The 11,535-nt window shown below is 44.0% G+C and overlaps 1 protein-coding gene across 2 annotated transcripts in view; it reads right to left on the minus strand.

Moving 5' to 3' along the window:
• The window catches only part of srbd1 (S1 RNA binding domain 1), a 94,558-nt gene extending 83,368 nt beyond the window's left edge, over nucleotides 1-11,190 (minus strand). Inside the window, exons 1-8 of one of the 2 annotated variants that reach the window (XM_083775678.1) lie at nucleotides 11,057-11,190; nucleotides 9,017-9,087; nucleotides 8,556-8,841; nucleotides 8,355-8,519; nucleotides 6,901-7,146; nucleotides 4,996-5,162; nucleotides 2,536-2,653; nucleotides 1,740-1,878 (exon numbers count right to left, since the gene is read on the minus strand). In XM_083775678.1, the coding sequence (XP_083631804.1) occupies nucleotides 1,740-1,878; nucleotides 2,536-2,653; nucleotides 4,996-5,162; nucleotides 6,901-7,146; nucleotides 8,355-8,519; nucleotides 8,556-8,841; nucleotides 9,017-9,087 (1,192 nt within the window). In that variant the 5' untranslated portion in view covers nucleotides 11,057-11,190. Of the gene's footprint in view, nucleotides 1-1,739; nucleotides 1,879-2,535; nucleotides 2,654-4,995; nucleotides 5,163-6,900; nucleotides 7,147-8,354; nucleotides 8,842-9,016; nucleotides 9,088-11,056 lie in introns of both variants that reach the window. The other variant, XM_083775677.1, reaches the window with a different exon arrangement.
• Between the last annotated feature and the right edge of the window lie 345 nt (nucleotides 11,191-11,535).

Raw genomic sequence — 11,535 nt, forward strand, 5'->3', positions numbered from 1 at the left:
CCACCGCCACTTCAACCGCGACCTTATCCCATTTTGGACTGAGGTCGATTAAAACAAAAAGGCTTTGTCAGTGGTGCTCAACCTTTTTCATGTCAAGGACCCCCAGAATTATCTCTATTGGGTCACGGACCCCCCATCTCAAAATATGATGTTCCAGAGACCCCCCATGTAGCAAATATTTTAGTTAAAAATGTTCGCTCTGAAATATTTATTCAATTATTTGCGCCACATTTTAACGATTTTTCAAAAATAGCAGACCTACAAGCTCGTAGCGCGCCCAGGGGGGCAGTCAGACAGATATTTTGTGAAGCCACTAAGGAAATCGGGACTTCCTGAAAGTTCATATAATGGCCTGTTGTGGCACTGTCATTGGGCCCAAAAAAACCCATAGAAGTCCATGTATTTGGGCCCAACTTCACCTAGACTGTATTACCTTAATAAACATGGTCATGAATACTTTCTGCTTCCAGTCACTAGTTTAAAGTCTAATTTCTCATGTCATAATATTCTTTTTGGAAAATTATGGTCCCATTTATTAAAAAAATTACCATAAAGTTGCGTATGTTCTGAGGGGCGTGGCTACCGTTACAGTTTATGATCGCCACCCCCCGTTCAGTCAAAATAAAAACCAACGAAGAAGAAGGGGGGCAGTCCCGCCTCGTTGTCTGGGCCAGCCAATGGCCAGCTGGGCCCAAACGGAGCCAGCCAATGGCCAGCTGGGCCCAAACGGATCTAGAAAGATGGCGTCTTACAGTTCAAGGACTGGCAGGCTTAATGTTCCGTCCATATCAGACCCGGAGAACGCTTTGTCCATATTTTTTTACAGTCTATGAGAGCGCGCTATGAGCTTGTAGATCTGCTATTTTTCAACAGCTAAATTATAACATACGGTAATGTTGAAATCACCAAAAGGGGTTCCCGCCCAGAATGGGTTAAAAACCCTTTTTTCTCTGAATGGAGGCTCAGGTCGATGTTAGTGGCTCATTACAAAATCATCGCTATACCTCTGGGTTATAATTTACCATTTAGGCATTCGGTTCAGCAAACGTGAACAAAACAAATCACACCCGTGTGAAGTGAGGGGCGCTTTAATCACCGTAAATCATCATCGAGAATGGTGGTCCCTTATTGGCCAAGGATTCCCACCCAGCCGATTAGCTCAGACACATATATGACGTAAATTCTCCATTCATTGTCAATGGCATTTTTAATGTTTGTTCAGACAACACAAATATTAAACACCCATTTTAAATAGGAGCGGCTATCAAATACATAAAAATCACACCTGTGTGAAGTGAGGGGCGCTCTTATCATCGTACATTCATTGTCATTGGGAATTTACTACTTCGTGTAGGACAAAAATGGCCGATTTGCTCGTCCACATATGACGTAAATTCTCCATTCATTGTCAATTGGAATTTAATGTTTGTGTAGGACGAAAATCTACACTATAGCTGAATATAGCACCACTCAAAAATAGTCATCCTGAATTATGCGCAAGCAAAGAACCGTAGTAACAGTAGTAACAATAACATTAAGCCAAAATAAATGTGCCCTCTCGACCGTGGCCATCCGCCCGCAAACATGGGTGCCCCGCTAAGCCTGAGGCACCACGGAATCTTCAAACCCAGGGAGGTAGTGGGCAGGAATGTTACGCCTGGGCCACCCCAAAGCAACCCATCACTGAGGATGTTACTGTGCACGTGTCCCCTGTGTTTGTATACGCTTGCATGTCTTACCTTCAGTGCCCGGTTTAACCCAACCACGCAGGTCCAGTGTGTGTGGTTTGTCCAGCAGCAATAGAGTAGCATCTTCCAAACCCAGCTCCCTGGCCCTGCGTGCCTTACTTAGCTTACTGCCTTTCTTATAGGGAGAGTACTGCGCAGAGAGGAGAGGCAGAGACACACACACACACACACACACACACACACAAACAAGTCACACACTGACAAGACTATTTTTAATGCTCTTGATAAATGTTCCATTCTGTATATGCTCTGATAAATGTCAGCCTTAGGCGACTAGAGAATTAATACAATGTGTTGTTTTAACGGGAACAGGCTTTAGTTTAGACCTACTGTTGGTCTGACTGTCATTAGACCGACAACCTACCTCAAGGCTCAAACTACTAACCGAACCTTAACCGCAAGCACGGGAGCAGCGCATGTGCGACCACATGTCCGACTGTTGTTTCCGCATGGGTTGGGTTTGTCTAATCTGCGTGTGCATCTCATTTTAATAACCGTTAATTAACCAGATAATGATATCAGCTAAATGAATGCAAAACTATTCGTTAGTGACGTCCATAGACATCACAACTCATAATGGCCCTGTGGTGTCCCTTCCAGGCTTCCACAGGACCTCTGTATGACCTTAACTCATTTGCATCAAACAGCAACATAAGTCTATGGCAGCTGCTGCATTGTGAACTTCACAGACACTTTAATGTGCCTTGTGCGCGTGTGCGTCTGTGCGTGCGTGCATGCTTGCGTGCGTGCGTGCGTGCGTGCGTGCATGGTTGTGTGTCCAACCAACCACATGGTCTAGTTCATCAGCGGATCTGCAGCTCTTCAGATTGTGTTCTAGCTCAGACGTGAGAATACCGTCTTTCTTCAGGGTCTGAATCACAGACTGGGTCTTCTTCGCTAGAGCACTACAAACAAACATGCACGCACGCACACACACACACACACACGCACGCACACACACACAGTGTAGACCAGATCAGTAATTGCAACAATACATCAACAGCATGGCATTCAAGTATCAAAATCTAATACTGTTCAGTGTTCACACAGACTTGCCCCCCAGGACTCATAGCTTGACTTCTATCACCATCTAGTGGCCAGCAATACTTACCACTGGTTATGAATGGCCATATTAGGTTTTATACATTCAATCCCACTGTGCTCAGTCTACATGTGTGAGCTCAGCTGTCATTAAGACATTACCGACAAGACAGCAATTTATTGAGACATTTTAATTACATACATTAAGTGTTCCAAATAATGTGTTCAATGTACCTTAAATTGTATTTGTCCGACTAACTTTGTGTGCACTCTGCAGCTGGTTTATGTACTGTAGAATATACAGATTGGATCAAGTCTAGGTATTGGCAGATACTTCACAAAAAAAAACAAAAGGGGAAATAAAAGCCGACTCAGCGCCATTCGAGTTACACACCGATAGGTACAGAATACTTTCCATGCCCCCGACATGTCTGCACTAACCTGACTCCGCCAGATGGTGGCGGAGTCTGCACCGCTCTGCATGCGTGCAGTCCAAGTGAACACAGCCGAGCGCCATCGCTGAAATCGCTGAAGTCAGTACGGCCAATATGGCCATAAATTATTCCAACGTCCTGATAACGGTTGATAACGTGTATTTAATGCAGTGATAAGATATGAATCCGTTGGAGAATGATACCAGTACTAAACTCAGGAAATAAAATATTCCTGATTTTATTTTTGCAGCTCCTTTATTTTTTATCTGGTAATGTGTGACTCTTCTCTCAATCTCTGTACTCGGCACTAAAATGTAGTGTGGAGACATTGTCTGCCAGTAAACTGTGTTTAGTTTAGTTTTTTTCCTCCAGGGATTGTTTGCAATAACGCCACTTCTTTGTCCAATTTTGAAAAAAGATAAGATGCCTACACAGCTGTTCCATAACATTGTGGTCCAGTAATTTGAGACTACTGTTGTGTTGAACCCATTATCCCTTAGTTTTTCACTGAAACGTTTGACAGTTTTACATCTGCAATTCTATTTTTTGGGTTGGGGAAGTTGTGGAAATTGATCTTCAGACTATACAGCGTATTCATGGGGCAGGGGCATGTTTCTCCTCCATTTGACTTTGGAGCCCTACCGTGACTGATGACTGATGGCTAATGTCTGAGTACATTGTTCTGGTTATTAATCATTTTGTAATGGCAAGACAGTAGGCATTGCTCTGAAAAGGTATATAATTCAATGTTCAATTATTACCTGCTGATCCTTTATTACTGATGTCAATATCAGGTACACAAATAATGCATGAAGCAACAGCAAGATTCATGAGATGTTGTGACAGGAGAAGGGTGTCCAATGGGAATGGGATACAACCAACAGACCTTATATTAAGGACTGCTATCATACAATATTGTATTCCTGCAGTATCTGTACCGAGTTGATTCCAGACATAGAACTACTTATGAACAGAGCCAACTGCCTTTGAAAAATACATTTTGAAAACTGCTGCTTTGATTTGTGTACTATTTTAAATACTTGCTCCCATTTGTCCCAAAAAGCTTTGCATCAAGTGCCTGCCAAATCCTAGAAAGATTACTGCTATTTGTTTCTAAAACGTTGTACTGTACCAGTCTACCCTTGCCTACATGTGTAATTGTGTATTACTATAATTCCTAACAACATTTTTGTGGTTTTATAAGCTAGTTTTTGCAATGTGATATAGCTCCGTTTACAAATGCAAGAGAGAGACCGAGATATGTAAATATCCATCAATCCATCTTCAACCACTTTCCACGTTCCAAGGCCAGTGAGTCGATGTGTTTCCTCGGACTGCCCCTTGGCCTGCCCCGGGGTCTCCTCCCAGTGGGACGTGCGTCGAGGACCTCCCTAGGGAGACGCCCGAGAGGCATCCTAACCAGATGCCCGAACCACCTAAGCTGGCTCCTTTCCAGGCGAAGGAGCAGCGGTTCTACTCCGAGTCTCTCTCGTGTGACTGAACTTCTCACCCTATCTCTAAGGGAGATGCCAGCCACCCGTCGAAGAAAACTCATTTCGGCCGCTTGTATTCGCAACCTTATTCTTTCGGTCATGACCCACACTTCATGACCATAGGTGAGAGTAGGAACGAAGATTGCTCGGTAGACGGAGAGCTTTGCCTTCTGGCTCAACTCTTTTTTCGTCACAACGTCATATGTATGCGAAACATACATTTGCAATCAACTGTCTAGCCATACTGTAAACACTGCCTCAGAATGCAGGGAGCCCTACCACAACTCGTCCAGCACCAGCTGGATATCCCGGACAGCATCCGCATCCATGTGGTTGATCATTTCTTTGCGGTAACGCACCATGAACGGCACAGTGTTCTCCTCCTTCAACAGCTTCACGATGTTCACACAAACCCAGCGTTGCACACACGTTAGAGTGGAAAGGACCTGGAGGAGGAAGGCGCACAAACACAGATACATGCCATGAAGTGAATGCAAAAGTACCGTAATTTCCGGACTATAAGCCGCGGCTTTTTACCCATGATTTGAACCCTGCGGCTTATACAACGGTGCGGCTAATCTATGGATTTTTACAGCTAACGCAGAGCCATCTCAGGCTCTGAGCTAACGTAGCTGCGGCTTATAGTCCGGTGCGGCTTATAGTCCGGTGCGGCTTGTATATGGGATTTTCCCTAAATTTGGCTGGTGCAGCTTATATTCAGGTGCAGCTTATAGTCCGGAAATTACGGTATATGCTTTCAAATATTGCTATCGCAAATCGTTGTCAATTATCAGTTATGGACTACGTTACCATTACCAAGACATTGATCATCTTCTCTCTCGACAAAGGCCTTCAATGAATTTTAAAACAAATTATATTAACCCACTAACATCTTCAAGTGCATCCATGGTTGTACTTTTCTCATTTACAGTACAGATGCTTGTCATCATCTAACACTCCCCATAGTTCACTAATATTGGTCTGACTTCTGGCTGTCAGGCTCAATAGATTCCCAGTGGATGCTTGCAGACTAAGGTCGCATTCATACCAGAGAGCTTTGCTGCGATTAAAACGAATCCTGCTGCGCATTGTCAGAAAGTGCGCTTCGTTTGGCAGGTGTGAAGGCTCATTCGAATCCTAATGCGCAGCAAATAACCGCATTTTACTCCGCCCAAAAACGTGGGTTTCGCTTCGCTTCGAATCGCACTTGACTACGATTCGGTGCAGGTGTGAATGCAATCCGCAGTAAATAAAGGAAATGAAGCAAACATAATGTGCTGAACACAGTTGGAGACGGTTAAGGCATATTTTACGCAGCGCAAAGATGTCCCGTTACTGTGGATAGACGTGGTCGAATAAGGAGACTGAAGCCCTGATCGAAATGAGGACGTGTACATTAATCAATTGCTTAAGAAAACACATAAAAACACTGCAGTGTATTATAGCCTACATAATATTCTGTCTGTCTGTCTGTGCGTGCCGTAAACATGGAGTGCTGTCACTGTGTGGGACTGGGGAGTTATATCAGTGCGCTCATGCAGCGCTGTGCCTCCATGCCCAAAAGAACAGTGTGTGGCGGCTGCGTGCGTAGAGAGAGAGAGAGGGGGGGGGGGGGTCCCAGACGGCACGACACATGCACGTTATGAGTGTAATTTTATCACCATAGATTTCACTGTGTAGGCTATAGTTTATGAATGGAACACATTGATAAAGGTCCCCTCTGCTGCGTTTCCAATTGCTGCGAATGACAGTGTGAAGGCAAACCCCAGCCAATTAAAAATGCAATAATCCCAATTCCCCGCCCATACGGATCTGAGTCTACCGAAGTATTAGGTGAGAATGTGACCTAAGTTTTGTCTGGCTGTGAAAGGCTACCTTGACAATGAGTATCTCAATAAGTTAAACTAATGGAGGTTTGGTTTATACAGGTTCTCATGCAACACACCAACTGCTGTATGTGTCCTCTTAAAAACTAGGCGCCTAGTAATTCATGTTTAATGAGACCTGTACACGCAGAGAAGTCTCTCTTGAGCAGACCTGTCAGTGATCCAGGCGACAACATTAGCATTTATGAATTGTGGGCTTAATTAATGGTACTATTATTTTTACTACTGCAATTATTATTTTTTATGTTTTGTATTATATGTTTTGACATTGGACACAATACAATGTGAAATACAGTACCTCTATGAGGTCCCAGTTCATGTTGAGTTCATTTTTTAGGACTGCTGCAGTGGAAGATGGCAGTGCAGAAGATTGCCCCTGGGGGGTGCCGGAGCACTTCTGTTTTTTAGGGGAGGGCATGTCAAATGTGAAGTCCTCCTCCTCGGATGGCTCCTCTTTCTTCGTGGCCTTCAGCGCCAATCCGGACGAGCTCTCACCTGCACGGGCACCTTGCCGGGGTGCCTCTGACAGCGTGAATGACACCCTCTATGAGACAGAGAGAACAACACAGAGTCAGAAAGAAAGTAGAGGGGTTTTTGAATTGATGATGAGAGGAAGAAATACAGACAGATATGCAAACAGAGAGACAAGAGGTGGACCAGAGAGCACGGATGTGTCATCTGTATTGCCACGAGGCGGCCTACACCTGCAGTAGACGTTAGGGTTCATGAAAAATTCAATGCAAACCATTTAACTTCAAAATATGAATCTGAACATTCTGCGGATGTTGCTCACTCTTCGCTGCTGCCACAAAGTCTGTTTTGAGTTTGACCCCATTGATGGCACGCACATTGACCACACCTGCCTGGAATGGTGCACTGGTAACGCACATTAGCTACATTGAGTGAGATAAATGCTGGATCGATGTGCAGCTGGTGCATACTGAACCAGCAGTCTGGGTTGGCAAGGTCGGCATTAACATTTTATCAAAGGAACAGATCAGGAGGTTACAAATGCAATGCAAATGAGATGCAGCATCCAGTTATGAGACCTTCACCCCCTAAATTACACTTTTGTATAATTTACTCACCTCCTGATGATGGCTTGAATACAACAATATTAATTTGTGTCACATTCCTTTATCTTGAATGAAGAAAGCAAAACTTTATAAAACATTATTAAACTCTCACTGTGTAAAACCACGTGTCCTGCATCCTGTCATTAGGCTTGGTACTGTTCTTCCAAAAACATCACATTCAAGTTGAAACAAATGTGTTCCACTGTTCCATTGTAAACGGACTAAATACACGAGCGAGGAGGACCTCAGTTCACACGCATTCAACGTTCATGCATGAGATGATTTGGTATTAAAACAATAAAGTTTCAGTGAAAAGGTAATTATTATGTAAAAACTGAGGACACAAACTAGCCTGACGCGAATTTTCATTTCGTACACATTTCCGGTGTGTGGCTAGCGATTCAGGGGCTGGAGCCAGGCTAGACACGGCCTAGATACATGACACTGAGGTTTTTGACACAAACCTGTGTCAGCACTTGCCGGGTTCAAATCCAGATTAGAACAGGAAAGTTACATTAGGAAAAGGATTTCACAAAACATTCCATAAGTGACATAACAGCAACACAGAAAGTGTGATTTATCATATTCATCACTATGACAGTACATCATTTAGAACAGTTACTGTTATGAACCGGCGACTGAAGTATACAAGTGGTAAAAACGCTGTCAGTCTTACCTCTTCCTTCATTCTATTACTGTGCTGCTCCTCTCCCGCTATGTCTCCTTCTGGGGGGGCGCCTGTCTGTCTCCCTCCCTCATCGTCCTCCTCTCCTTGGACCTCTTCATCAGTCTTCTTCCTCTTTTTCCCAGTGACGGTGGCAGCTCCGGGCTCCTTGGGGACCTCAGTGACGGTGGCAGCTCCGGGCTCCTTGGGGACCTTGGTGGCACGTGGTTTACGCGGTGCTCTGGGCTTGGGTTCTTTAGGCACTGCAGGTTTGCGCGGAGCTCTGGGCTTGGGTTCTTTAGGCACTGCAGGTTTGCGCGGAGCTCTGGCCTTGGGTTCTTTAGGCACTGCAGGTTTGCGAGGAGCTCTGGGCTTCGGTTCCTTGGGTGGTTTGGGCACTTTGGGTTCCTTGGGTTTAGCGGGTCTTTTAACCTTGGCCTCTGGTGGTCTCCATTCCTCAATTTCCTCCTCTTCACCACTCCCGATCTGGGAGAAGGACCTGTTGATTGAACAGAATATTTAGCCCTGTATGTGCCACACAGAGGACATTCCAATGAAAATATCTAAAATGTATACTCTGACAAATCAGGAGTGGTCTATATTAATTCTATTAATATAGTCTATTATTTTGAATAGGACATAAAAGGACAGAAAAGAACAGAAAAGTCACCCACAGGTCTGTTTCCTCCTCCTCTGTTTCCTCCTCTGTATACTCAACTACTTTGGTTCTTGGTCTTCTGTTCATCTGTTGGGACAAAATAAAAGGTGAATTAAGTACCCCAATGGAAAGAAACCATAGGCTAGGCTTACCATACGTCCTCTTTTGCCCGGACAAGTCCTCTTTTGGGGGGCTGTCCGGGCAGTCCGGGGGGGTTTTATAAATTCCTTCAAATGTCCGGGGTTTTACACGTATCGCCTGTATATGGGCACGTTCGGAAATACCGCACCGGAGCACACTCGCCCATTAGTTATAATTGCATTGCACAGTGCGCTCAGTGCGTTATTTCCGAACGAGCCCTGTGTATCGCTACGCTCACAGACCATTCAGACCAATGTGTATTAGAATGCACGTTCAATGGTTCGTAGTGGAAAAACACTGTGAGAGGTGGACTTCCAGCCCGAACCCCGGAATGTGTATTATTCATAACTCTAGTCTGCATGTGCTGCGCGCTGACAGCACTTGTCCCGACCGCAGGCTGCAGATAGACTGTTGCGCTCTCCGTGAGGAAAGCTTGAAATGCCAAAGAACTATCTCATCATCATTGACATGCAGAAAAAGTATAGGCTACTGTTTTCTTAGCTTTGTGACTGACCAATGAGAAGCAGATTGTATTGTCTGCAAAGGAACTATGTGTCTGTCACAAATAAAAGTTATGTCCTGCAAGCCCATGTCATGTCAACAACACAGACAAGGCAGCTGTGCGCGAGGTGAGTCCTGCAAATTAAATTGACCCAATATTATTTTGTACAACCTAGCAAAGCATAAGATAATGGTTTGGAGAATAGGCTGGTCTCTCTTTTTACAAGAGATAAGCCATTGCATACAGGTTCTTAAACTTTTTAATTTCAAGGACCCCCATAATTCTGAGAGTAAAACCAAATGGACCCATAAGAGTCCCATTTTATTCCATTTGTACAGTATCGGAGTTAAAAGTTATAAAAGGGTCCATTTGGTTCCATTTGTACTAGTACACTCTCAGAGTTACATACCTGTAAGGGTCAATTTGGGTCCATGTGTTACACTCTCAGAGTTACAGACCTATAATGGGTCCATTTGGAACCCCCTCAAGGAACCTTTGAGAGCCACTGCTATAAATAAATACATAACTAATATAGAGCATATTTGATCAAATTTAGGAGCCAAACTTTTTTGACAAATGAATTTAATTCAAACAGAACCGCGCACGCACGACACATGCACATGCACGACATGCATGTGCACGCGCACATGCACGCGCGCATGTGTCCTCTTTTTGGTCATTCAGAATATGGTATGCCTACCATAGGCTTTCTTGGGTTTCAATCCTCTTAGCAGACCAATAAATCAATCCAGAAACAAAACGTTAATTATGCACCACATACTGTAAATAGTACAACTCAGCGGCGCCGACTATGTGGGTGCGTCAGTGCTTGAGCAGCCATGAAGAAAATAGGAACCTTCTTTCCCCCATGAATGTCGTTTTATCACAGTAGTGATAAACTGTATAAAAGTATATAAAGAGTATAAAAGTTGCAGTACAGTAGCCTTTCTTTCTCACTTGTCTACAAGTGTCTACAACCCAACGAAATAAAATAAAACCTGGCGGGGGTGCACCCATGACAGTTAAAACAAGTATTCGCCTCTGGTACAACTACTACAGTAGTGTTGTTAGTAGTAGCCGTTATGCCATAGAATGGCTGTGATATTACATAGGCCTACATTACAAAAGTTGTAGGTCTGCATTCAGTTCCAATGTTTCTCGTAAAGGATGTAACCTTGTACCTTGTACTGTAGATGATTTAAATAAACATAAAAACATTAGACAGGTGGAAATGGTTTGGTCAAAAGTCAATGACAAAGTGAAAGAGTATTAAATAAATATACTAGCTCGTCTAGCTGAGGTTCTGTCATTAGCTTTTCTTTCGAATGGGCGCTTCGTTTTAGCTAACTAGCTAGCCTAAGTGTGAGTTAATTTAATATCTGCTTCGGTATTGTAATAGCAGCGCATTTGTACCTTTTGTGTCGCGCTGAAGCAATCTAATTTGTTAACGTTTACTTATTAAGTGTTCTTCATCACCCTGCTGGCTCACAAGATGCTGGCTCCATACACAACCTCGGTACCCAGGCTGGCAGGCTTTTATTTTCCTTCGCATTCAAAAAGAAAATCACAACACACAAGTTTCTCCGGCTCTACTTCCTGCAACACTGGCTTCAACCAATCACCGCGCCGCTTCGTTTTAAAGGAGCATTTCACTCATCATCAGCTTCAACAGCCTGGTGATGCGAGGTTAATCCAGTATCGGTCTTCCTCAGTCACCAGGCACGTGCAGATGGGGGGGTGGCTAGGAAGCTTGGGAACCTGCCCTTTTGCAGAAAGTGCCCATAAAAAAAAAAAAAAAGGTTTTATTTTTTTCCCCTTTTTTTGGCCTCATAAGGGCATGTGGGGTGGATGTGATGTGGGTGTCCAATACGAGCTTATGTGGGGGCCAATAA

This window comes from Protomyctophum parallelum (assembly GCF_964188405.1).
Source record: "Protomyctophum parallelum genome assembly, chromosome: 10".
NCBI classification, from domain to species: Eukaryota; Metazoa; Chordata; class Actinopteri; order Myctophiformes; family Myctophidae; genus Protomyctophum; species Protomyctophum parallelum.